Below are 27,818 nucleotides of genomic sequence, written 5' to 3' on the forward strand. Positions count from 1 at the left end.
ACCATCATGAATCACAATATCTTCTTCATCCTAGTTGCTTTCAAGAACTGCAGCACATTTAGGACCTCTCTAAGTTCTTTCGTTTGATCAACTCTCTGTAGAACCCGTGTCGGCTTCACGTTCTCGATGTCTAAGGTTGTCTGTTGTATACCTCGCCATGTTGAATATCCATGTTTCAGCTTGAATTTCTGCCTGGACGAATTCCAAATGGAACTCCATTGGCAATCTATTTACTGTTCATAGATATTAGATGACCAGAAGTGGTTTGATACTCGCCCGAACTGTCAAAATATAACAAAGAATCGTGACAGGGTATCGAAGCAAAGTGTCAATTGCTATTACATGTTACTGCAGACCTACATCCACTTCGAGCAGATCGACATTAACCTCTTGCGGAGTGCCCTATGCCCACATGAATCGTTTTGGATAGGCCGGTCTTTTCAAACGATATATTCCCAGATGCGATGCACAATCAAAAAGTTACTTCTTGTTTATTGTACCCACCCATAGTCTAGCCAAGCCTCTAATCGTCGTTTTGAAGCGATATGGCATCAGGTTGAATTATTGGTGATATACAAGAGAACATTTACCCATTCTACTCTCATTCTTCCCACTCAAACCTCAAACCCTCAAAGTCAAGTTTTTGCTACGTGGAACTAGGCGTGATAAGTGAATTTATGAATGATTCGGTATTCTCATTCAACGTCTCGAAAGTGCAAAAAAAGGGTAAAAATTTGCAATGCAGGAGAAAAGACACGAAACTCGAAGCGGGAGACGTGCCAACTAATATTTACGTCTACGATTGACGAATAAGGGTTGGCTATCATGTTTGTAGGAACTACCAGAAGATTCCTCATGGGTAGTATATTGAAGGACGAATGCTAGACTCATCAGATAAATTGCCCCAAAATATGTATGCATAATAGTCCGCTGAGACAGATTAGATTGACCAAAACATCGTTGACAGCGTTTGGCTAGATATCAACCATATGCCATTGTTGCAAAGAGCATTCCTGATTTACTCTTGTATACCTATATATCATATTGCTACTCAACCAAAATGACTTGAGCTTGTCACCGAGTGAGGTGAGGAAAGAATGGAAACGATCTTCTTGAATTCTTGCATGCGAAAGATGAATATGAATGAATATACCTAGTATATACCGAGGAAACTTGGAAGCTCTCGAATAATGAATGGCATGGCCAACATGCTCATACAATTGCATAACTGGTACAAATCAATCGAACGACGCGACTTGCTCAAGTATGAATAGCACTTCGAAGGCAATCGAATACCCAGCCGATGGATGATGGATGATGGATATTTGGATGTATTATTTATCCAATGAAGCGCACTCAAAATAATTAGGAGATATGTAATATCGGTGAAGTCTCTAGAAAATTCATGTGTTTTCTAAGACATACATGTATCGTGTTGTTGTTGGTGGGGAATAAAAACACAGCGAACGGAAAAGGAATTGAGTCCCGCCATTTTTACACCATCCACATCCACATCCACATCCACTCCCGTACACCATGACGAACCTCGGCTCCTTATCTCTACTGATGTTCGCATTATTGATGAAGCATTCTTGCCACAAACCTATTGACTATATACCATTGAGAACGATTAACAACAACTGATACATACAATCTTTAACTTTTTATCAAATTCACGATAACACATACGCATTAATCATCAACACACTGTCTGCAACATGAGTATGGGTCCAGTGAAGACCGCAAATTTACCCATTATTCCCTTGGCGAAAGGAACCGTTCTACTCCCTGGAATAGTCCTTCGCATTCCAGTATCTGGTCAACGTCAAGATATTCCAGCTTTGCTCTCAGGAGTTTATAGCAGAGCAGCCTCAACTACACCGAGTCAGCGATTGGATAATGTCAATATTGCCTGCGTTCCTTTGAACTCGCCATTCCTCACTCAAGATGGACAAAAGATGATTACTGGAGATGAGCAAACCCCACAACCCAGAGAACGATTAGATATCAAACCATCGAGAGCTACGAAGGATGACCTTTTTGGATATGGAGTGGCTGCTAAAATATCGGGGGTTGAAGGCACGACTGGTCGTTCCGGGGAATTCGCCTTGTTGGTTGAGGGTGTAGCCAGGATCAAGGTGGATAGGATAACACAAGAGAAGCCATTCCTTGAAGGAGAAGTAACATATTTATATGACGAAGGTAAGGGAGATCGCGTTTATTGAAGTATAACAATTACTAAACTTTTGCAGATGTGCCAACTGAAGATGTAGCCGTCCAAGGACTTTTCGCACATCTCAAACAACTATCACGAGAACTTTTGACCCTTTTGCGACTTTCATCCCTCCTACCCCGTACATCCGCCGGACTCTCCCCAGTACTTGCCCGCCGTCTCGAAGTTTACATAGCAAAGAAGGATGTATCAGAGGCCGGGGTTCTGGCAGATTTCATGGCGAATGTGGTCGAGGCATCGTTGGAGGAAAAGTTACTGGTTTTGGCAGCGCTCTCAACCAAGGATCGGCTTGAACGAGCAATTCTCTTACTTCAACGTCAAGTCAGCACTATCAAAAATAACGTCAAAATAACAACAGTCACAACCTCCAACATCCCTGCAAACATAGATATCGAGCAATTCAATAGAGTAAATGGGCATCGTATGCGAAGACCATCAATGTCGGGCGTGCCACTGCCTCCCAGTACTGCAGGTAATGGCGGGTCTCAGGATGATGATCAAGAACCGGATGAAATGGAGGAGCTCAAGAAAAAGATCGATAGCGCAAAGATGACCCCCGAAGCAGCCAAAGTCGCCGACCGGGAACTGAAGAGATTGAAGAAAATGGCACCAGCTCAGGCAGAGTATCAAGTCTGTCGGAATTACCTGGAGAACTTGATTGAGATACCGTGGTCCGAGATGACTGAAGATCAACTTGGCGTGGATACATTATCGAGGGCCCGTAAGCAGCTCGATGATGACCATTACGGGCTGGAAAAGGTCAAGAAGAGATTACTTGAGTATTTGGCGGTTCTCAAACTCAAACAAAGTATCAATGATGATGTTAATTCACAACTTGCCAAAGTAGACGAAGAGAATTCAACTGCTAAAGTTGAAATTCTCAAAAGCAAGAGGACAATTGACAAATCCCCAATTCTGCTTCTTGTCGGCCCCCCTGGTGTAGGCAAGACTAGCCTAGCAAAGTCCATTGCTACTGCGTTGGGACGAAAATTCCATCGGATTTCTCTCGGCGGCGTCAGGGACGAGGCCGAAATTCGAGGTCACCGCAGAACATACGTGGCAGCAATGCCCGGCTTGATAGTGAATGGCCTGAAAAAGGTCGGCGTGGCAAATCCTGTCTTCCTTCTTGATGAGATTGACAAGGTTGGGTAAGTAACGTTGTTGTTTTTAGGCATTCCTGTAGCTGACTCCTTTGTAGCACTTCCAACTTTCATGGCGACCCATCGGCTGCTATGCTTGAGGTTCTAGACCCAGAACAAAATCACACATTCACGGATCACTATGTCAACATACCAATCGATCTTAGCAAAGTTCTTTTTATTGCCACTGCGAACAGTTTAGATACCATCCCGCCACCATTACTTGATCGTATGGAAACTATTAGCTTGTCAGGATACACGACACTTGAGAAAAGACATATCGCCTCGCAGCATCTAATCCCAAAGCAGATTCGCACTAGTAAGCCTTCACAATCAGCTGAGGATATTGTATTCGGCCACTAACGCTGTGTAGATGGGCTGGGAGATGGACAAGTCGAGTTCACCCAGGATGTTGTGTCCAAGATCATCGAATCCTACACTCGCGAATCAGGGTAAGCATTGATGGCCCTAAATTCCTCTTTCCTATAGACCGAACCATCCCTAGGTTACTAGTATAATCTTGCTACTGTCAAGGCTAAATGCAAGAACTTCACTGACCACCTAAACTCCTAGTGTCCGTAACCTTGAGCGAGAGATTGGATCCGTATGTCGTGCCAAGGCGGTAGAATATGCGGAGGCGAAGGACTCGGGACATACGGGTAGAGGCTCTTTCCGCATGATCTTTAGCCAGCGAATACTGACCAGTTTTACAGAAGACTACAATCCAAAGCTGTCGGTGGAAGATATCGAGGAAATCCTGGGTATTGAGAAATTTGATGAAGAAATTGCCGAAAAGACAAGGTTTGCCCTCCATCTACTATCTTTAGTCTCTAGGATTTGAGACTACCTTGCTTAAGCTTATGTAAGGATGTAAACACTAACTGCAAGAAAAGTCGTCCAGGGATAGTCACAGGTCTCGTGGCCTATAGTTCTGGTGGGAACGGCAGTATTCTTTTCATCGAAGTGGCCGATATGCCAGGAAGCGGTAGCGTGCAGCTAACAGGGAAATTGGGCGATGTACTAAAAGAGAGTGTCGAGGTAGCACTAAGCTGGGTGAAAGCTCATGCGTACGAGCTGGGTTTGACGCATGACCCATCGGAGAACATCATGAAGAAGAGGAGTATTCATGTGCACTGTCCTTCAGGGGCTATCCCAAAGGTTTGCTTTCCCATGATGTTGTGTTATAATCCGCTAATGGATTGACTAGGATGGCCCATCTGCCGGTATGGCACACACTATTGCACTTATTTCATTGTTTTCCGGCAAGGCTGTGCCCCCAACTATGGCAATGACGGTAAGTCTCAGTATGCAATACTCGTATGTTCATGGGCACTAATATCTTCTATAGGGTGAGATCTCATTACGTGGACGTGTTACTGCCGTAGGAGGTATCAAGGAGAAGCTCATTGGAGCTCTCCGTGCCGGTGTCAAGACTGTATTATTACCAGCAAACAATAGAAAGGAGTAAGCAGTTCTCCTCTCAACTTAGCCAGCACACTAACACTGTTCAGTATCAAAGACGTCCCGCAAGAAGTCAAGGATGGCCTAGAGATCATCCACGTCAGGTATGACTTTTATTTCCTCTATAATCTCATCCATTTATCTGTTCTCATTCGAGGACTAACATGCCACTAGACACATCTGGGAAGCAATGCGATACGTCTGGCCTGAAGCACATTGGCCGGGAGAGGAGAATTTCGCGGGTATTGAAAGTCGTTTGTGATTTTGATAATCATATCAGATCCGAAATCTCCCGGCGGCACTGTGTTGTGTAATCTTGACGGAAATTATCCGCTAATAAATTGCCCTTTCTCGCTTCCTTAACATGATATGATCACAGTTGGCGTTTCGAGCTGAAGCACAAAGTATATAAGCCAATGTTATCTTTTTGTCTATATTTGCTGTTCTGGCGCGCGTTTGGGTACTGGACTACTTGCTGAATGGGCGTTGTGGTACATCATTTTAGGGGGTTAGCAATCATCATACTTGTACCTGTATAGGCAGTCGCCACTCTTCTCATAACAAATTGCCAGATTTAATTAGAAATCTGTAGAATTGGAACAATGTTGTCATTAAATCGGTAATACTTGCACTCTGTAATATTGATAAAAATCTGCGATCCGGCTAGGAAATTCCTACCCTCCTAAAATAAATTCCGTATAAGAGTTCAAATATTGGATCATCTCGAGCAGTTTTGAGTTTATCCGGGGGAAATTTTTGAAATGTATTTGTTACATCTCATCTAGTATCTTGATGTTTATATGTTTATGAGTAGGTAGTTGTGGGCGCAATGAAGTGATTCTTGAAGAGGTCACACATCGGGTACATTATTTCTTTTGTGAGAAAGATCTTTTCCCGTCCGATATTCCTCATTATAATGTGTTGAATGATGTCATTCAAATCAAACAATATAAACATCGATAGCAAAAATGATGGTATCAATTGCATGTTTAAGCATTTTAAAAGAAGAAAAACACGTAGCTTGTAGCTTTCTAATGCCCAGCAATTTAATTCGTTCACCTACTCATCCATTCCTTCTTTCTCACATGAAATACGATGTGATATGATACGATACGATGGGATGGGATAGAATAAAATGAAATGGAATAACAAACGCATGAACAGACACGGAAATAACGGACTACAAACACGGGAGGGGGGAGAGAAGAGGCGTAGGTACGTACCTCGTCTCTCTATATATATGATGGTACGAAGGTACGGAGGTACATGGTGGGTGTACGGGACGGGGGAGGTGGTGCGAGGTGGGATGGGGGTTGTGGTAGGGACTGGGAGTGTGTGTGTGAGATGGGTGTGATATGTGGGTAGCCGGGGAGTTTGATGCCGTGCTTGGTGGTGCGGGGTGTGGTTGGTGGTTGGTGGAGGGGGCTGGGGTGCTGATGGGGTGGGTGTGGGTGTGGGTGTGTGGATTTGGAGGGTTTACGGGTTGTGGTTTGTGAGAAGGGGGGATGCGATGGGTGGTGTCTTTCTCGTGGAAGGGATGGATGGATAGGGAGAGTAAAGTCGTGGCTGGGATTAATTGAAAGATGGATAGAGGCTGGAGGCCGGGAAATTGGTGTTCGGGTGCGGACTCCGAGACCGGTGGGCAAGAGTTGAGTAGTGAGGATTGGAATAGGGAATGCGGGTCTTGGGGAAGGGAAAGAATAGGCTATGCTAGCTGGATGAGTAGATGGATCGATTGATATGTGTGCGGATGGACGAACTCCCCGTTTCGAACCCTCACGTGTGGTATTACTTATATGCGTGTGTGCATGTATGCATGCAAGAGTGGTGGAAACACGAGAAGAGAGGATTGGGAGAGGGAGAGGGATGTGGGTATGTGGGTGTGAAGGGCTTGCTATGCTATGCTATGTAATCTATCCTAGGATATGACATGTAGTGACTGCACTGCGTGGATAATTTCATACTCGTGCAGTCTTGCAGATGCGAATGAAAGGGAAAGTATGATACGCAATGCGATGCGATGCAATGCGATGCACATCATGTATCGTATATGCTATTGTGTATTTACACTTCAGGCAATATTTGGGTGAACTTGTGAAGTGGGCGTTAGCCTTTCAGAGAAGTTTGGAAAACGGAAAATAGACTCTTAATTCTGGATTCTGGATTCTGGAGATATGTAATTATGTATATATGTTGTGCTGCTCGAGTGAAATCAGGGTAGGGGTAGACAAAAGTAAGCTTAGAATATACGTAGGTACGTATCAGACATACATATCTATTACATACGATGTGCCGTTTAGAAGTGACCATGAGGAATAGAATGATCACTAGTTGCTGGGTTGTGCAGCGGCGGTATTCGGTGAGATATCTGGAGGAGGTACGGGGGATGGGACATGGAGTTGGTTGTTGCGTGGGAGTAGAACTAGAAGAATGTGTGTGTGTGTGTGGATTATTGCAAGAATTTGTATTTGCTTGGTTGAGGAAATGAGTGAGAATTGATTTTGACACAGTGTGTATTTACGTTTAGTATCTTACTTTCCAAGGATACAAAAAATGATACGAGACGAACGATTCCGGTTTTCAGGAGATAAAAATTGCAAAAAGAGTAAACGACGAATATAAGATTACATTTCCATCTCCCAGAAATCGATTACACCAATTCCCACAACTCGGTGAGTCTTAGCGTACTTTTCAAGTTTTAATATCAACATTGCATACCTGTCGACTTACATACATATGTCACGCATCACAAGCGTAGGAGGATTTTCTCAAAACTGTCTAACCCCTCCGTCGCCCATGCAGGAAAGAAATTAGATTCTTCTACATTGCATGGCGACACAAAACTGCGACAGGGAAGTTCGGCATGTTCCTGATGATGGTGTAGCTATTGAGGATGAGGATCGGACGGCAGTGGGGTGGTTGCAAAGATTTCGGGTGTGTGCAGTTGTGCTTGAGGCTGAGAGCATGAAGAGAAATAGACAGGGAGATTGAGAACGGTGGGAAAGATTGGCGATAGGTACATAGCTTCAATACTTTGAGATGTTGTATAATCATTAAATTTGAAAGTGTGAATCTGATGGATTCTACAAATTTTTATGTGAGGCAGAATATTCAAGGATATCAGTCGTGGAATGAATATTCGTTGAACATAGTACTAGATGATGATCTGCCTGATGCCTGTCCCTTTATTTCTCTTTCGAGAAGTTCTAGGAGAATATGAAGTATGTGGCGCAATCTCATCAGATTATCTTCCACGAACCGGCGTTCACTAGGGAGAGGAAGGGACACGCCCAATGTGGAATTTGAAGAAAAACACCCTCCAATACTATCTCTTATTTCGTCTCACCACGTGCGAAAGAAAAGAAAAGCACTTCCACGTTATCCCAAATCTAGAGTGATACAAAAAGCTGTACACTCATTCACATCAGGCCAGAATTCCCAAATGGGAAGAGAACTCGCCCGAATAGGAAGTGTAAGATGATCACATATCTCTCCCTGGAGATTCCTTGATCTCAAAAACTCACGATTGGACGTGAAGATACGTAATCAAAAGGGTAGCAATGTACCCGTAGCAAAATATGACCCAAAAGAAGATAGTCAGCATGTCTCGGAATGGCAGAGCGACTGAGACACATCGGAAAGATGAGAGAAACTGAGACAAAAAAACGCACAATCGGGTGGAACAGTGGAACCTGAGCGCACGAGGATTGCTAGAAACAAATTGGATCGTCACCGGAGGTAATAAATCGGAAGGAGAATATGTGTGTCTTACTTTTTGACAAGACGAAGGGGGTAGAACAACGTGATGGGCTAGCGTCGCGTGGATTGTAGTCAAGAATGGCTCAGCCTGGAAAGCAAGCTCAGTCATCGCAAGGAAGAGCTCTCGAGTTTCTTGATCTGAGTTCTCGTAAAGATAGATAGTGACGATCGGATGTAAAAGTCAATGCGTGAAATAGGGCTAGATGGATCCCTTTGCTCAATCTCAGCTCTTCTATGGACACTCAATGCGACGGGACTTCCGACAGTGGATGCCGAGACACTAGGAGCTTTCCTCTACAACTTCGGACAGATAGATGTGGGTTGAGTCGGGTCGGCCAGTGGTCTCAGCTAGATCCTCTCAAAGCATTGAAGATCTACTTCAGCTATTGCTATGCTCAGAAATAAATTTTTCTTGCAAGTTGATGAACGTAGTCCGGTCGTGAGCTCTATAGAACGCGCACTGAGCGGATACCGCGGCTTAGCGGGCTTTGTTTCCGGGAGCGTGAGATCGAAAATGCTTTGGTAGGATTACAACGGGTGGCTCATTAGTGGTACACTGGACTGTTTAATGCGTGGATCTAGTACTGGAGGTACGAGACATACACTCTACTTGGGACTTATATACTATATAGCGTCTGGTTGCAACTGTAGGAGGCATCACTTGCGACCGTCAACGTCATGTCTCCTCCGATCTCACAAGTCTTGACTCAGACGATGGCTTGATTCCAGATGAAGAGTCGGCATGTTCCATGGATAACAGAGAATTCAATTGGACGGACGCAATAACTGAGTGCTTGGAGGGCGTTCATAGTTTTGTAAGTGACATGAACTAGGATAAAGGTTCCCTCTTGAAGATGATCTGCCGGGATACTTTAATCAATATTAATATAAGCATTGACAGCGCTAGTAGTGGGGTTTCCCCGTACAGCTCTTCGGGATTAAGACTGCATAACAAAGCTCCTAACTGGATCTCCAAGGCTAAAGACGGTGCATGATTCCAGGTGGCGAACTCTCGTTTGCCATATTGAGAGTAAACATATATCAATTAATCCTCTAAATCATGCTGACCTCTTCGACATCTGTTATTTGCAAAATCATGGCATGAAAAAAGAAGATGGTGCACTAACTTCATCAGTCTCATCTAATGTTCGAAGTTGACAAGCGGCATTGTTGATATATCTTATGGTTCTCCTCTAAGCTCTATCGAAAGTTCTGGGACACTATCAACGTCCGTTCACCTCTAGGCTCTCGCTCACAACTCAACCTGTCAGCCTATCAATTGCGACGCAGCGTATTAGCCACCGCTATGATGCCACGCATCCCGCAAACTGCACACCATCACCCATTAAAGCGGAGGATTTCATGGATCAAGCCCGAGAGCCGTTCGAAAGATCTGTACGATTCGTCCGAAAGAACCTGTAGTGTGGCTCAGCAATGACTGCATCTCCATTTTAGGATCCCGATGTGTCAAGTCGGTAGTGCAAACTATAAAATTGATTGGCATTCGATAGATGCCAATAGGTAATGATAAGATATCATTGATTAGATGATTTTCGTTTTTTCTTCACGTATGTATAAGACGGCTGAGATTATCCTTATGTATACCGGTCTTATGGACCATCATGCATAGCGACGATAATATGAATCCGTCTGACGAGCAATGAATGGACAAGATGGGTAACCGGTAAAGCGTCATCATGCTCATGGCCAAATTCAGAGATAAAGCGGTAAAAACTCGTGAGATGTGTCGTTGATATGCAGCTGAAGAACCATTATAGTCAGCCTCACCCCCACTCCCCACTCGTTCACACTCATGTGCTCATCGCATTATGCAAGCCTTATATGATCAGGCTAATGAATCCCTCCATAGAGACTTTAGCCAACTTAGCCAACTTCGGCAGCCTTCAACCCTATATACCCGTATATCTTGTCTACGACTTAGACCGGTCTTAGACCTTTAAACTTTCGGCAATCCCGATTCATTTTCTTATCTTCAAAACCCAAATAAGGCCTCGTGGCTGTAAGATGGCGTGCAATAGTCCAGCCTCCAGATGTATTGACTTGTCTTGACATGATAATCAGTGAAGCCTCTTTTTCACCCCTCGTGTAAAACGTTGAAGACAACGATAAATTCCTACATGAAGTGTGAACGTTGGCTAATTTCTCTCGACATCTATGGGACGCACAGATAGACGTTCGCAGGTGTGCCAAGTGACTTAGCAGAGCATCATCTTCCCGTCATGTTTGGACTTCTCCTCCACATGCAGACTCTACTTGTAATTAGTGGATGAAAAATCGAATAATAAAACCTACGTACAGTCATTAAACCCGCGATCTATAATTAGCCAACCACGACACACGTACAGATTGACAAAATTGTGATTGATCCAGTCAAGAGCGGACATAGAGTCCGCATTGATCTCCTCGCCAATCGGGGGAGTAAAACATGTACCGGTACTGTAACATCATGCTTTTCATGATCGTCAGCTATAGGCATTTTTCGCTACGTACCGTGACTGACTATCATTGTTCCATGCAGATCATAGCAGAGCAGTCAAATAGTCAAATTTCATCAAAGCCTGGACCAGACTGTCGGATGGAAGTGGTAGCTGGAGAAATCTCTTTTGCTCATGGATTATTGTTGCCGCATGGTCACGATACGTACCTCTCAAGTAACTTGACTATGTGTTTGTTCCTACACTCTTATTCTCGGTCTTGATACGTGCCTTGCTACCCTTTTTCCGAGACGCAATCAATTGGACCAGACAAGATAGATACTCACCAATGTATCATTGCTAGGTGCCGTACTTAATAGATCTTCTTTTGGAAATTTACAGTAAAAGAAGTAGTATGATTGAAGTTGGCCAGGGAGAGGCTCGAGTGCGAACGGGTTCCTAGGTAATTCTCCGTTGAAGCGCTTGAAATGAGATCTATTCTGCTTTCATGTGTGCCGCAATTTCCATGCTCCCCGCATTTCCGAGCACTCCAGCCAATCATTTGTTGATTTCCCAGGCTAGATCCTTCTTTCTCGGGTAGCGATCCCAATAGACCTCGTTGAAGATCATTTTATCCATATCAATGTACCCTTTGGGGAGTTTCGTATTACGGATTACCAAGGGGTGGGTGAGCTTACTGTCCACGTCAGGCAATGGTGCTTGACAATGTTTGGAACAGATTCTCTGCAATATACCTCTCATTTCGAATACAGTAATCAGCCATCACACCAGTAAGCTTCATCCGGAATCCGTGCAACGCTGCTAAGATCTAGCAAAAACTCCGAAGCTATCGTTGACCGAAAGGGCCAAGCGAAGACGCTACTGCAGGAAGTTCGATAGCAATACCAACATTGGAAGGGATTGAGATCGAAAAAGAAAATAGCAAGAAGGGATTCCCATCCCCATTTCTGTGTTGCGCCTATCAGACAGATGTAGTACAAGTAGATATCAGTTCTGTGCTTTGCTGTATTCTATGTAGCAGCTCTAACTCTCGAGCGAATATGGACTTGCTGATTGTATGGTGTGAGGGGGAGGGGAAAGGGAAGGGGGTGGAATAAAACATCCCAGACTTTTCGGAACGAGGCCAGAGATTAGATGAGATCTTGCCGGTACAACACCAGTACATACAAACAAACCACCTCATCACCATAGGTATCTTATTGAAAACATGGAAAATGGAACGCTGTAATGATACCATCACAGTTCACTAGTCAAGGTCGCGGTGCGGTCGATCTGATCCAGCAATCCCTCCCATTGCAAGGTTCGGAAGGGTTGAGATAAGAGGGGCAGTAGTTATATTACGATGCTCATATAGGCAGGCCCAGGGTTAATCAAGTTAGTGCCATGCGAGGAATTCCAAAAACTCACCGAACATTCTTCTTAGTATCTTAATACTATTCGTATTATAGTTATACCAGTAGTCAAAGCATCGATATAGCATCAATAACGATGACATAACTAACTAATTGCTTACTACAAAGTTTTTCGAGGAGACGGATTAACTTTCGCTATTGATCAGTATCAATGACAAATTCTTAAGGTGTCTAGGATATGTAATTTGTCTGCACCCATTATTAGCCTTTGAGATATGTGTAACCCACCTTGCAGGAAACTTTCATCTAAAGCAGTCAACGTTCATGGGAAGAATATATTAATTGCCAGGTCGGGAGATTATTAGGAACGTGCTCGAGCTTCGTCTAGCCAGCCTTGAACGTTGAAAAAATACGACATTCTGGGCTTTGCCGAAACCTAATTGATTACTTACGGTAGCTACATAGGTATTGGCTATGAGTTTGGAGGTTGGCGACAAAGTACACTGATTATGTTGGTTAAATTTCGCTTGTGCGGAAAAATAGTCTGTGGGTTGGTTGAGTAGCCCCCTGGTTCGAGTTTGAAGAATGGATTGCTCTCGTTCATCGCTCTCGTATCTCGTACTACGTGTGCTTCCATTATCTGTGTATAAAAAGGCTGTATGAAAGGTAATCGGAAGGAAAGCCTGCCCTGTTTTGGGATTGTAGTCATCTCAAGTTACTGCCAATACTTCCATCTAGATTTTGGGACTCGTTATACTGTCTCAATGTTGAGTATGTGAATACCTAGGTCTTGGATGAACGATCAATAACGAACCATATTTCCAACCAAAGATCCTTTCTTGATATCCAAGCTAATTGCAGAACAGTAGATACGTGGAGTGCTCCATCGGCACGTTCGCCATAATTTACACTTTTCTCAACTCCTTGGAGTGACATTTTTTGGAGCCCCAGATGAGAAGGGAAAAAAAAACTGACATTGTCCAAGCTTCATCAAAATTCCCCTGTCCCCGGAACACGCCCGTTCGTTGTGGTCTACAAGGAAGGGGAATCATTGCATGCATGATGATGCCAAAGTGGCTCGTACCTGGCTTATATTACTGTAATAAACAAGTGAACAATGCTTGAAATAACGTGGTGTCCTGGGTACTCTTGAGGCTTAGCGCTTCCCCGAATCTGTACCCCCTTGTTCAGCGATTATTATCAGAACAGTCATATCAAGTATCATGAACCTACCAATCTACCTTGCATTTTCTGTGGAAGTCGAGTGACCTTCATTTTGCTTTCCTAACACTGAACAAAAAGATACATACATTATGACGCCCATGACTAAATCTTGACTGATCATACCTGTAAAGAGGAACTGGACTATTGACAGGGCTACTGCATCGAGCCGTTTTCTGTGCTTCTTTCTGATTTTCGAGAGACGATCATGCTCCCTGCCCGCCCCAGAGCTGTCACAATTTTCCATAAGTGTTATAGATGAACGATTTTCCAAATTGATAAACAACGAACCTCGAGACACTTTACATTGAATCCACAATGCAATCCAGAATTCCAAAACACTATTTTTATCAAGTGACATTCTCCCATTCGAGCGTCCACTCTCCCAAACGGGAACAAGAAGAATGAATAGATGAAAATCTGTCATCGCTAGGCAATCCGTAGATGTGACCCAGAGGCATGGGCCGAAGCAGAAGCGATGGTCGTGTACTAAAAGTTGTGGCGAGCGGCAAGCAAGCAAGGTAGCAAGGTAGTAAGGTGGAAGAGATTTGGAGGAAAGAATGAGCGGGGCAAAATAACATTTGTACCCTTTTTGTAATCTCATCATAACCACGTTTGTCAAACAATTATCCTGAGTTATGTGTTCTCTTGTCGTTTTAGTACAGAATTGAAAATATCCAAACCGAACTGAGTAATGTTCACGAGGCTTTCCGCAACCGAGAATTGATTAAATTAATTAAATCAGCCATTTTTAGTACTATGCCTTTTTTTAGTTGCCGTCCGTACCAGACTTGGAGGGGAGATTTGCTAGGTAGGCTCGTAGGTTCCTTGGACCTAGATCCTAAGGAAGCAGGTCCTTTGTACTTTTAATATATTCGTTGCTGGGAGAATGGGATACTGGGACATTGAGATTGAACTGGCCCTCCATCGACACCTGGGCTCACTGGCGTCGACTGGGTGCGGATGAAGGTAATTATCATGGTGTGATTCTGGGAGAAATATAGATGGAATTAATTTATTCTTAATTAAATCACATTCTCAACATCTCGAGTTGACCGTGCTAAAGAGCTACTAAACCATGAAGGTCGTGCTAGTCTGTTGCCCTGTCACGTAAGATTTAGGGATATCCAATTTACGACATGGGGCCCTGTCAAACTGCAGCCATCGGCGTGAACCCCAAATAAACCTCACGCTGTGTTCTGGTGGCTAACTAGTAGCGAGTAAGTAGGCTCGTAGATACTTGTGTATTCGTGTGCTTGTGTACTGATTGAGATTTTTAAATAAGAAAACCCTGGGAACGTTCAATCAATGTACTGTATGGAGATACATACTAGCTAGGGAGGTAGGCTCTTAGGTTCGGAGCTGACTTCGGACAATATAGAGAATCCCTAGTAGTTGCTCCTAATGCGTCAAAGCTAATTCTCCACCGATAATCGATCTTAATCATGGATACGCACATCAAAGTCAACGGTTTATTTGCCCTTTTCCAATCATTTCACTCGGAAGAAAAAACGAAAAGAAAAAAAACCGATCTCTTGATTGATCACAATACGGAGACTGAGTGGTAGCGAGGTGGATAGAGTTTAGATATCAGACGAATCATGCCGGTATGAACCGTAAAGTAGTCGTCACTGGCTCATGAACGCGCCAGCTAGAACTACCGGCAATCAACCTCAATAATAACTAGGTCAGTCCGTTGGACTGTAGCTACTACCTAGGTAGGCCAGGTAAGCTAGCTAGTCACAAGAATCACGATTCATTTGGTCACAAGCTATCGATGGAAGTTCTTGAATATATAAGAGACGCCACGCCAGGCGTAGATTGTCTCGTGAAGCAAAGAAGAAGAAGAAGAAAATAGGTAGTGAATGAAAGACACAACATTTAGTATTAGGCGAAGGTAGTCGAGGCGGTCGATGGAATGTGGATGGGATAGTACGTACGGTAAATTTGATGTGACAATGAAGATAAACCAAATGACAGACCAAAATGATGGGAACCATTGCAATAAATTGTTATAAGAATCAACAAGCTTTCAATTAATAATGAACCAATCATGGTGACGCCGAGGAGCCGTAGCTACCGAATGATGGGGATTAACTAGAAGTTCACTAGAAGAACGCATGCGGCATGTCCAACCACCGAGGTCAGATCGTAAAAAAAAGAAAAGACTTGGCGTGTACCATTCAAGGTAGGAGGTGGCAGACTGGTAGACTGGTAGACTGGTAGTCTATTGGTAGTCAACTTCCAAAAGAATATCTAATCTCGTAAATCAACGAGATCTATGCTACCTCTCATGATAACCAAAGATGTAACAAGAACAAGTACCTCTGTCGCTATTCCATATCTTCCAATATTTCTGTATCACTGGAGGATGATTTCAAATTATATACATCAAGTATCATTGGTTGAGTCTTGTGGAATGTCAAGATAGCTTGGTCTGTTTGGGGGATAGGAGTTCACAGAACCATGCATCTCTCCTGCACGCAGCCGCCGTAGGGCAGATGAGGATCGTCGCCCCAAAAAGGATTTACGTATGTCGGGAATGACGATGTCGGTAGGCAAAAGGTTTCGAATACATGTGACATGAAGATATACCTACCTACGGTGTATCGAAATATCGAAAGAGGAGATCGATAGGGAGATCAAATCAATCGGAAAATAATAATAAATCAGTTATCTCAACTGGGTAATGAATGTGCTCTGCTCTTCATTAATCATTTAATGCATAATGTTCATCTGAAAATCTTTTTTACATGTTGGCACTGGCAGATAGACATGATTCTTGGCGCTGGTGCTAAGTCCAAGTGTTGTTGCAGACAGGAAGTTAATAAGGTTATGAGGAGTCTAAGCGTTGTTTTGAGATTGCAACGAAGGACTAGGTCGGTAGATGGACGATGGGATTGAGGGGATTTAAAATACAGGATTTTGATGACATGGACGATGTAGATGGGATTGATGATAGCAGTAGACGTGAGATATTGAGGTTACTCCTGTCTATTACTAAAAGATACCACGAGGACCGGTAGACATAGACAAAAGAATGGCTCGCTAAGTAAGGAATGGATAAATGAATCATGATAGATACTTATTATTAGGTGTCAATGGCCGATTATATCATCGTCACATCAAACTCACCCAAATCATCAAATCTTAGAACAATCGATTTTCAAAGTCACTCTTGGCTATCACGGTAAGATCCGAGGAAAATAGGGAAAACAGGAAATTATTACAAGTTGCCGGTATGATTATTGAATTTTCTTTCCGAATGGTCTGATATCCACATTGATACACTAATAATGTATATCTCCGTAGCTTCATCTTCTACCCTCGCAGCAGAGGGATTGGCTTACAGGCTCGACTCAACTGGGCAACAGAGAATTGTCGGTGGATGATGAATTAGTGGATGAGTGGATGAGTGGATGAGTGTTCCGCTCGGAGGTAAAAAGTTCCCGATAAGATTTGCGACATGTGATGGTAAAAAGCAAATGCAAAAGTCATTCCTCGTTTAGATCAGATCAGATCAGATCAGAGAAGAGAGGGTAATGTTAATCCAACTTCCCATATGCTTTGATGTGTTGGTTGAAAAGGTTAACACGAACACGGCATTGATGAACCAAGAAAGTAATATCCTAATAACACTGGCATCAATGCCATCCCCAGCTCTAGGTGTCCTCTCTTCCCATTTTCCTTCACTCCAAGGTCGCCCATCTACATCTCCGAGATGTCAATTATTCCTCGGCATATCGTGCCTAATAAGTTAACCACATTGCATGAGTCCACCATGAGAAAGCACCCATGTTCACGGATGGGTAAATCTCTGGATATGAACAAGGATTGCGAAGCGCAACAGGTAATGAATAAAGATTTAGGATAAGGCGGATCAAATGGTAAGACGGTAGTCAAAACATCTCAAGTTATACTTGGCGATATAGCACGAGAAGCGGGATGAGATGGAGTAGAACTTATAATTGAAGAATGAAGAATGAACAATGACGGCGAACCGGGTAAATGAATGAATTGGCAGTATTGCTCCTACTGGAACAACCTCGAGTTCTATGATTCCCTATTAGTCGTTCTATCAGCATCGGGTTATTTTCTTATATCCTCCTCCTTGTTCTTACTCATCAAAATACGGATTAGACGTTCAATGCTACCCCTTCCCTTGCCTTGCCTTAGCTGAGGACACGACTAATAACATCCAAGACTACGATCGAGACCTTCAACGGGAAATTCAAATCAGAATGAGAGAAACCATGAGGGACTGAGTTTTTAATTGATCATCTACGCTTGGAATCTTGCTACCCGTATAAACAGTTTGCAACGACATATTTGCGCATTGATACTCGTACCATCTCCCATTCTTCTCTCTCCCCTCCTCCATAATCCATTCCTTCATCTCATTCATCCCTTCGATGTTTAGTGTTCAATATTCGATGTTCAATCATCAATCACCAATCCCTCGGTAGCAATCACAATCAAACGTTAGCCAAAATGGCTACGTGCGTATTAGATGATTTGTATCCATTTTTTGAATCCCAAAACTATTAGCAATTCATCTATTTTCTACCGGTTTTCCTTCCTGTCACTCACTTCCGCCCCACCATCATTTCCTTAACTTTCTTCCCACCACCCAAATCCCAAATCGTATGGATATCTGTCTACTTTTTAATATACATCTTCCTCCTTTGTAACCCCAGTCTTCACCTTGATCCGTTTATTTTCATACATCGCCGCATGGCATCAGGCCTTTCTCGGCACCAGATATAATTTTTCCGTTATGTTATAACAATCAAATGAATCTTGAAAAAATGTTGTGGTGGGCAAAGGGTCAACAGCTACCTACCTAGTATCTACGACGTACATGCGGATGTGCCGCTTCCCCCAAATTCTAGTTAGCCGGTCTAGTCAATTTACTATAATGCTAACGGGGACCACTCGAATTACACAACTATTCATTGTATTCATTGTCCATTGTCCATTGTCAGTTGCCAACTGATATCCTATCCATTGCCACTATTCCCAATCGTTCAGTCACTCTACTGATTGCTACTCGGTAGAAAGCGTTACTACTACCAGTACTAGAGGACCGTACTCAAAGAGAGATTCCAAAGTTTCTTAATTTCTACTTTTATACAATAATTATCTTATATTGAATTGCTCTAAACTATTAAAGGAATCAAACTAACCTTTCTTTTTTCTTTTATTTTTTTCTCAATCTACAAGGATTTTTCTTAAGTCAGGACCGGAATAAGATCACCTCCGCCAACCTACCTAGGTTATTCCCCTAGTCCATATTCTAAAAACCGACACGACCCAAGCGAACACCTCCTCTACTGCACGTCTCTTTTTCCCTTTCCCTTCCCTTCTTTTCCTGAATCCTTGCTCCCTGTTAATACTCCCTGTTGACGTCGCAGCCGAATACATTCCACGAGGAAAAAAAGAAAAAAGAGAGAGAAAGAGTAAAGACGAACAGGCGCGCTAAGTAAAATCGGTATAATCTCCAGTAAAGCTCTAAAAAGAATATCTCCATACATATCCATACCTATATCCCATCCAAATTATACTTAGATACATACATACATACATACACATCATATCCATACATATCAACATACAACCGAAGTTGTCCTACCTCCTACTCCCACGTCTAACTATCATACAGTCATTACATTACACTACACTACTACACTACTACACTACTACACTACACACTATACACTATACACTATACACACTTATATACACATACCATACACTTACATATACTACACCAAAATCGGTCGTCGACTAATACATGACTATCTACGTAAATTCAACTACCTCTCACTTCCTACTTCAACATTCTCACTCATTTATATCACTCACTCACTTGAACTTCTAATTCATCTCCTCACTGGGACTTAATCTTTTTGATATTCCCTCCCCTCTACCCACTATTAACTTAAGCTTTTTAATTTGGGAAAGAGAAAGAAAGAAAGCTATTCCCAAAGTATTACAACCACTCCCCACCCCTCCTACCTCATACATCAATTCATCCGATTGTTCCAAAGTCCAAAATTCAAACACACCTTCAATACCCGCAATAATATATATCTTGACAAGCATCCAAGCTACCTGAAGTCAAATTAAACAAATCCGATCCACTTCAAACAATCATTCAAGGTACACCAAACGAACCCTTCCTTGACCCTTGCCTGACTCCTCCGAACGCATAACTTGGATCTACCTGGAAAAATACTTATTATTCCCAAGATACGCCAATACTTCATCTTGATTTATATCTCCGTTGTCAATTTCACGGCCTTTACGAACCTAGTTCTTTGCCCTCAAGATTTCACCCCACCACGATTTATCACAAGTTCATACTTTTCCCGAATATCATCCCCAGATTCAAGAATTTTACCTTTGTACCCTCCCTCGGAATCCTCCCCAAGCTTTTTCAACATTTTCCCACGGAAGTTGCACATCAACACAGATTGTTCGGTGCATGCTGCAGCTCACCGTCCACGTCAGATAGTCACGAACATTTCGCATCTGCAGTATTACCTCAGTATATGTCTCGTCCTTCTTGTCTCAGTCTGCTTCGGAAATAGCGCAAACCAAACCATCTTACCAATTTTCAAGAACAGCGGCCCTCGTTATTCTTTCGACAACGCTCTTCGTGCATAATTCGGGACTGGAAGCTCTAGAGTCCCATTTAAACTTCTTGAATTCAGGTCTTGTTTGAAGTTCTGACATTGTTTTCGGCCAGGTTAGTTCCAGCCAATGTTGAGTATCCAGGAAGCAATATACTAAATGAAGCTATAGCATTGTCAAATAAATAGGAAATCGAACTTGTATATCCCCTTGATTTTGAAAAGGGCATCCCGCTTGGGAAATAACCCGGAGCGTGTTATATATACCTTTAAGAAGGCATTGTGCTGTCATCGAAACAGCGTTGACCTTCTTGAGGATTTTGCAACCTCACTAGGACACGATCATTTCCATGCAATCTCCAACGAACCAAGTCGATCATTCAATTGTCCCGCTAGGTGAACGGCGAGGAAAATCAGACCTGGCTCGCTTTTCTCTTGACCTGAGTTGGGCCAGAGTGGTACCCGACGGAGCTCAGTCTTGGGCATATCCCTCTCCGCCCATGTCAGGGTCTCCTCCACTTCCCGGTAGACACAACCTGGATTCCAGCGATCGCGGTCATGGAAGCTATGGGTCAACGGGAAATGTCTTCCGAGATGGACGCGTTTCTCAACAAGAACATTTCAATCAGATGAGAGGTGGTGTACCTTTAAGGAATTACCAGCCGGAACCTCAGCTCTCATATCCACAATATCAAATGGAAGACATGTCGGCACAATACCAATATCAGCAACCTCGGCCGCAGATGGCGCCCCATCAACACCCTCATGCTCTATATGCCGCTCAACAAGTTGCGCCATATCCGGCATTGGAACGACAATCAATCGGAGAAGCCCCTGGCTACACTTCTCCAAAGTCACAGAGGAAAACTAAAGGGCATGTGGCATCTGCTTGTGTACCTTGCAAAAGGGCCCATCTTAGGTAAGTGATCTTAGAATGTTTTTGTGCCTTGTGCTAACTTATTCTAGATGTGACGGTACGTTTCTTAAAGTTTCTAGTTTGGGCGCATGTTATTTTTTCCTTCAAGATATTCAACTACACATTAAACCTCATTGTACCTTCATTCACTACCCCGAGGCACTCTTAATAAGATTCAATGGCAAAAGATTGTCCTCGATGCGATTGACGGGAACAGATCTATCATTACATTCTCAAGCGAGAACACCAGTAATTGTGGAAACATAATTTGTTAGGCAAATCATTTCATCATGTGCCCAGGATACTTAAATCTTTGTTAAGGCAATGTATTTGTTTAGTAACATGCTCCAGTAGCTTAATACTACTATTAGTGGCAGCTCCAACGGTTCGATCGGTGGTTTGAATTGCCGTGTTCGGCACCAAGGGGGCGGGCGAACAAGTGCAAAAATGAAAGTTGGATCAAGTGACGACTATCTTTTCGGCCTTCGCATCAAACACGCATAAGAGTATAATATTCGGGCGTGGCGCGCTGAGTGTTGAGGAATCTTTCATGTTTACCATGGGATGTTCCCGATCCTAACCTATCCATGTATGTTGCAGCATGTACTAGGCAGGGTGTCGTACAACACGAGGTGCTCTTGTACTAGGCTTGGCTAAACACTCAACCAAAGCTCTGGGACAATGATGGCCCATGGATATGAAACTTTCAAATACGAACCAAGCGGTCCATTCCGCATAGAAGTTCCTTCAAACTTCACGAACAATCCTAAACTTCACAAGATAACCCTAATTATTGCACAACCTGTTGGGGTTAAACTCAGGATACTCGAACACTAATCTCATTCTACTTTTAGCTCAACGGCCATGTTCGAGATGTCTAAGCAATGGAAAGGAGGATACGTGTGTTGATGTTCAACACAAAAAAAGGGGGCGTCCAAGGCTGAGAGATGAGCGCGAGCCTCGATACGACGGAGCAGGATCGAATTATCCACCGCCGGCAGATACTATGAGAAGACCAATGCCCATGTTCTCTACTGGCGACGTTTCGATTTCGACTCCATATTCTGATGCTCAGCGGAACAGTGGATATAGAGTTCTCAAATCGCAAGGAGGAAATCCAATGAACCACTCAATGGTTCCCACACCAATAAATACCAACGTTTACGGAGAAGGGATGCCGGCAAATCAGCGTATGGTACCTTATGAACCAGCATGTGCATTTCTCACCATGGAAATGCAAATCGCCAAAACAACGCAGGCTTTTTCGGGAGTGGTCGGTGCACACTCAGTCGTAGGGAGAAAGTTACATGATATTGTGAGTGTTAGCGATCGAGATAAGATTTTCCGATTACAGAGCGGATTCGAAGATGAGCGACGAAGTCGAGATCCAAGTTATCTCCCTCCCATATTTTCGAAAGAGGAGGAAGATAGGGTGATTCAGTCCTTGACATTTGCACCCAACGAGATGCAGCAATTAAGAACCGATCGACCGGAAGTCTTTACGTTCCAGACACCAGACGGTCAGCAGAGGGGCTTTCACGTGCAATTGGGCCTCGCAAAAAAGGATTCGATTTATTTTGTGCTTTTGGTGGTTCATATCCCAACCACGCCGCAATCGTTCCAACAAGCATCTTCGCCGTATTCGAGAGATTCCTTATCTCGTGACTCCACTTATGCATACCAAACCCCGAGCCAATTATCCTATGCTTCTCAAACCCCAGGAACCTCGCCGTTCATGTCGAATCCTCCTTTTGGGAGCGACATGTTAGCATATCGAAATCCGGGAACTCCAGCGCAAACCGTCGCCATGCCAAATAATAATTCTTCATATGGACAACCCCCAACCAGAGCGCCGGAATATTCCCGCGCGCAAATGAATTACCCGCAAGCGCCCATGGGTGATATGTTATCAGGCCAAGCGCAACCTCAAGCACAACCACCACAACAAGCACAAGCACAAGCGCCCTCACAGCCCCAAACTCAGACTCAAACGCAACGAACATCGGATCTGCAACTCCCGCCCATACGTGGACAGGCACCTCCAATGGATGTCAGGGGACAGGGCGATCGTAGTAGCCGGGTGGATATCGGCGGACTCCTGCAAAATCCGGATCCCTCTCGAAGAAGGAAATAAATTCCATACAGGCGGGCGGGCTGCCAGGCGCCATTTATTGATTAATTGTTGAACACCATGTGCACATCTCTTCATCTCTATCTTGCCCCCTTTCTCGCTTTCCGATCTTGTGATTTTCAAGCAACGAAAATTTAATATCTCATTCTTGGTGGATTGGATTGGATTGGGTTGAATCGGATTTGGGTTGGATTAAATGCGATTGGACGAATGGGTGGATCGATTGGTTCAAATGTAGGGATTGGAACGAACGGTCGGGAATTTACCGCTTGGATTCCATCTTCCAAATAGGCAGGCAGGCAGGCGGACATGCATTTAAAAACTTACAAGACGGGAGTTTACGGGGGACCAGGGAATTCTTTTTGGGGTGTTTCATCCTTCGTGTCGTTATTATTCATCTTTTGATTCTTGTATTATATATTTTTTATTGTATGCATGCATGCATGTATGCCGAGCCAAGTCAAATCGAGCCAATTTTATGTTATGTTATGTTGTGTTATTCTCATCCTCATCCTCATCCTTCGTTGTCTTGTGGTGAGAAAAATCACAAGTGTATGTGTATGCATACATACGCATCTGTTTATCTGTCTGTTTGCTTGTTTGTATGTTGTGTATTATTATCATGATCATTATCCATTCATCTTGAGCGGGATTTTTTCGATGTTTTTGAAGGGTCCGGGGGTGGGGTGAAATGGATTCGATTCGCAAGGAATATCATATAGGATGATTTGTCCATTGTATACCTAGGTAGCGGAGTGTGGGTGACTCTTCTTTTCGATCTTTCGATCTACGTCTTTGCGAGGATCATGATACAACCCCGGGCGTTTGTCTGGTTGGGTTTGCCTTGGTTGGTTGCTATGTTTATGTGTATGTGGATTTTTTTGTGATGTGCGAGTAGCGAGGTTCTTGCGGGAGAATAGATAGTAAGAGAGAAGGTTGTATGATATTTCTTTATTTTCTTGTTTGCCTGTTGAGTGATTGGGGTTTTGCAATTCGAGATTTGACTTTGGATGGATGGGGGAGGGGATGGAGGAGTAGGAAAGGAGAAGGTGGTTAAGAATGAGCATGAGATTGGAATTGAGATTGAGATAGATGATGATGAAAATGATAATTGATAGTGGAGATGGTGGAGATAACAGGAGACTTCGAAGATTTTTATATGTTCTAAGATTCCGAGTTTCTAAGCTTCTGGGGAGATGAGATGAGAGAGAAGTGCTTCGATGAGCATTCAGTAAGTTGGTGCTGTGATTTTGTATCGTGTGGTGTGTATGATATGTTATGGCATGATGTAATATGTACGCAATTCTATACTTCAAGCGAAGAGGGAATATGAAATTGAGATGAGAGGCTGGGTTTTAGGTTAAAAATTTCTATGGTTATGGGTGTAGTTTTCCTGATGATTGTGCTAGTATGTAGTTGGAGAGTGGATGAGGATTAGAGAGGAACGGAGGGTTGAGGTGATGGGTAGGTATGACAGAGCATGCGTATGGTGAGATTGGATGACTGAGCATTGGGTAAAATATAAGGAGACTATGCAGTAACTAATCTTGCTGAATGTATGGAGGGTGGTCGAAGAAGATCCGACAAAGGTGTGGTGATTGGTTGAGTGTGTTGGTACTTGATGAAGGGTTGAGGTATTGTTGAGATGTTGAACTGATCGATCGGTCTGAGTATTCAACCATTCATGTAGTATCGCTAGAGTGACGGGAGTATCTATAGATAGCATGTAAGGAAGCGCTTCGGGTCCAAATATATTAAAGAAAACGTGCTAATTTATCGTTGCATCTAGTTCAGTCAGCGTATCAATAAATATCTCTATTGTCCTTGGCGAATAGATCACTCGGGGATTTCCCTACGAAGTTCAGTAAGGAGCTTTATCACTACAAACGTATCTTACCATTATCTGTTTTTTGTCTATCGCTAACTGCTCTTCTACAACAGCGTAGGATTCTCGTCCTTCATAATCTTGCTGAAGATCATAGATCGATATCACAAACGCGAAATCTGGTCAGGTGAGCATCAATATCACGTGCTGCTGACGACCCCGCACTTGTGAGGGAGTACCTCTAGGCATCTATGTACCTTCAACAAAATTTAATGTTTAATTTGTAGTATCATCTGCTATGTCTTCCTATTCATATTCATCGCTTCCAGAAAGTGGCGAGAATATTCGCCTGCTTCTATTATTACCAAGTGAAGATGAGGCTGCACCTTTACATTGCGAGCTTCGAGATTATTCTCTACGAAGATCAACTTCACGAGCTCACTTGTATGAGGCTGTATCCTATGTATGGGGTGATCCGAACAATACTTTGCCAATCTTTGTAGATAAGAGACAGTTTCAAGTCACAGTGAATTTACATGCTGCTCTGTTGCGTCTTCGAGATCACTCTTTCGAACGGATCCTATGGGTTGATGCTATCTGCATTAATCAAAACAACGATAAAGAGCGGAGACAGCAAGTTCAGCTTATGGCAAGGATTTATAACAGTGCGAGTCGTGTTGTAGTTTGGCTTGGAGAGGAGATAGAAGAAATAAAGGGGGTACTTGAGGACATACAAGTAGCTTCTAATGAAAAGCCAGGAAGAAACTCAAAGGAAGTGGTCAAGAAGGAACACATAATCAAATTTCTTCAAAATCCATGGTTCCAACGTATCTGGGTGAGAAACACATTCTCAGCCAAAGTTGTTAGACGATATTGACTTGGTTACTTCAGGTGCTTCAGGAAGTCGCCGTGGCTCAACATGTCGTAATTATGTGTGGCTCGATAACCATTGCTGGATCTGCATTCTGCGCGGGAGTGAAGTCTCTAGAGCTCTCCTATACAGATTCTCCGGAACTGCAGACTCTTCCTTCAGTTATTGAAATAATAGAGCGGGCTGGTCTCCAACCTAAATTCAAAGCGAATTCGCAAGAAATATTTTCCCTAAAGATACGATCTTTAGCTGAATTGATAGACATGTTCCATATCCGTCAAGCTACAGACCGTCGCGATAAGGTTTATGCTTTGCTTGGTATGAGCTCTGAAGATCCTGAAAAGGCTGGCTTACAGCCAAATTACGAAACTTCGTGGGAAGAAGTGCTCCAGCAACTTGTCAAGTTTATTCTCGGTAAAGATGTAATCCTGAAGACTTCTAGTCAATGAGCAGTGATCGAATGCAAGGGCATCATTATTGGCCAGGTATCTACCGTAAGGAGGTACGATAAATAGCATATAGGTATCAAACCTAACATCTATACGAAATACTTTGGTGAAGCATTGGAATGGACCCTTCAAGCTTCAGCGAAACCCATTCAAGAGCATGATATTATCTGCCTTCTAGATGGAGCCTCCAAACCTTCGATAATCAGACTGTGTAAGGATCACTTTGCCGTGGTCGTGATTGCGGCAACTCCTTTAAATGTGCTGATCCGTGATGAATGGCCTCAAATTTCAAGATCAAAAACACAATTCTTGCGGGACTTTGTAATTATTTGGGACTGGGAGAGCTCCTATGGAAACATGCAGCATGGAGAAGAATATGAGACCTTGGCTGAGATATTTCGTCAAGCTTCCCTACTTTCAAGAGTAGAGCGCGTAGGACCTTTAGGAGAAGCCACTAGATTATGGAACGATATAGCGATATTGAATGACTTGGGAGAATACGAAAAAGCAGGTAACAAACTTATAGACGCACAAGATGAGTACTCTTTGGCATGGTTTCGTAGAAATCCATCGTCGCACAAGTCAAAGAAAGAATGCGGTCGGACAATACTGGCATTCGCTGCTGGGGAAGGGCACAAAGATATAGTCAAGATGCTACTTGATACGATTCATCCAGACGTAAAGGATGGGCGCAGTGGTCGAACGCCACTATGGCATGCTGCTGATCGTGGACATGAAGCTGTCGTGGAGATGCTACTCGCTACTGGCCAGGTTGATGCTGAATCGAAGGATTATTATGGACGGACGCCATTATCACATGCTGCTAGGAAAGGGCATGAATCTGTTGTCAAGCTATTGTTAGCAACTAACCAGATTGATGCTGATTCTAAGGACTGTTATCAACAGACGCCGCTGTCTAAAGCTGCCAAGGAAGGACATGAGTCTGTTGTAAAACTGTTAATCGCGACGGATCAGGTTGAGGTTGACTCAAAGGATAAAAAAGGTTGAACGCCGCTTTTCTGGGCTGTTAGGACAGGTCATGAGGCTGTTGTCAAGCTACTACTAGCAACTGACCAGGCTGAAGTTGATTTAAAGGATGAAGGAGGTCAAACGCCCTATTACTGGGCTGCCATGGGAGAGCATGAGGCTATCCTAGAGCTAATACTCGCTGCTAGCCAGCGTCAAGCTGAGTCTGGGGAATACAAAATTGAGTTTGATGTTGAGCCATCAGAAACTTCGGTTTATGAATCAGATTCTAATGGTGACTATTAGGACCTACTACTGTAGGTACTACGTCACCTGTACTGTTCTCAAACCAACCGTTTATTAGTCACTTGCTTCACAATCATTATTTCTTTTGTCCACTTTGA

At 43.3% G+C, this 27,818-nt stretch overlaps 5 protein-coding genes across 5 annotated transcripts; 4 read left to right on the forward strand and 1 right to left on the reverse strand.

The window, feature by feature from the left end:
• Positions 1–1,519: 1,519 nt before the first annotated feature.
• Positions 1,520–5,549, forward strand: EAE97_004913 (uncharacterized protein). The gene is made up of 10 exons (XM_038875425.1): positions 1,520–2,202; positions 2,253–3,381; positions 3,432–3,691; positions 3,746–3,824; positions 3,946–4,173; positions 4,266–4,530; positions 4,580–4,666; positions 4,721–4,836; positions 4,884–4,937; positions 5,008–5,549. Exons 1-10 carry the CDS (start codon positions 1,719–1,721, stop codon positions 5,093–5,095), a joined length of 2,790 nt encoding a protein of 929 aa, XP_038733782.1. The 5' UTR covers positions 1,520–1,718; the 3' UTR covers positions 5,096–5,549.
• Positions 5,550–8,983: 3,434 nt separating this feature from the next.
• On the forward strand, positions 8,984–9,587 carry EAE97_004914 (uncharacterized protein; the record flags this gene model as incomplete). The annotated part of the gene is given in 3 exon segments (XM_038875426.1): positions 8,984–9,094; positions 9,225–9,407; positions 9,426–9,587. The coding sequence occupies 3 exon segments, from the start codon at positions 8,984–8,986 to the stop codon at positions 9,585–9,587; spliced, it is 456 nt and encodes a 151-aa protein (XP_038733783.1).
• Positions 9,588–10,862: 1,275 nt separating this feature from the next.
• EAE97_004915 (uncharacterized protein) lies at positions 10,863–11,298 on the reverse strand. Its single transcript, XM_038875427.1, has 2 exons — positions 10,910–11,298; positions 10,863–10,865 (listed from the first exon to the last, which is right to left on the reverse strand). Exon 1 carries the CDS (start codon positions 11,087–11,089, stop codon positions 10,934–10,936), a length of 156 nt encoding a protein of 51 aa, XP_038733784.1. The 5' UTR covers positions 11,090–11,298; the 3' UTR covers positions 10,863–10,865; positions 10,910–10,933.
• A 9,308-nt stretch (positions 11,299–20,606) lies between these two features.
• On the forward strand, positions 20,607–23,306 carry EAE97_004916 (uncharacterized protein; the record flags this gene model as incomplete). Its single annotated transcript, XM_038875428.1, has 3 exons — positions 20,607–21,175; positions 21,223–21,230; positions 22,027–23,306. 3 exons carry the CDS (start codon positions 20,607–20,609, stop codon positions 23,304–23,306), a joined length of 1,857 nt encoding a protein of 618 aa, XP_038733785.1.
• Positions 23,307–25,426: 2,120 nt separating this feature from the next.
• On the forward strand, positions 25,427–27,720 carry EAE97_004917 (uncharacterized protein; the record flags this gene model as incomplete). The annotated part of the gene is made up of 4 exons (XM_038875429.1): positions 25,427–25,963; positions 26,020–26,413; positions 26,522–27,451; positions 27,515–27,720. 4 exons carry the CDS (start codon positions 25,427–25,429, stop codon positions 27,718–27,720), a joined length of 2,067 nt encoding a protein of 688 aa, XP_038733786.1.
• Between the last annotated feature and the right edge of the window lie 98 nt (positions 27,721–27,818).

The sequence above is a fragment of the Botrytis byssoidea genome (assembly GCF_014898295.1).
Source record: "Botrytis byssoidea strain MUCL 94 chromosome Unknown BBYS_008, whole genome shotgun sequence".
NCBI classification, from domain to species: Eukaryota; Fungi; Ascomycota; class Leotiomycetes; order Helotiales; family Sclerotiniaceae; genus Botrytis; species Botrytis byssoidea.

Bases quoted from the DNA above. Each gene is read 5' to 3' on its own strand.
- EAE97_004913 (XM_038875425.1), top strand. From the start codon at position 1,719: ATGAGTATGGGTCCAGTGAAGACCGCAAATTTACCCATTATTCCCTTG. The intron at 4,667-4,720 runs GTAAGTCTCAGT...TATCTTCTATAG, and splicing joins CCCCAACTATGGCAATGACG to GGTGAGATCTCATTACGTGG. The intron at 4,837-4,883 runs GTAAGCAGTTCT...AACACTGTTCAG, and splicing joins CCAGCAAACAATAGAAAGGA to TATCAAAGACGTCCCGCAAG.
- EAE97_004915 (XM_038875427.1), bottom strand. From the start codon at position 11,089: ATGCCTATAGCTGACGATCATGAAAAGCATGATGTTACAGTACCGGTA.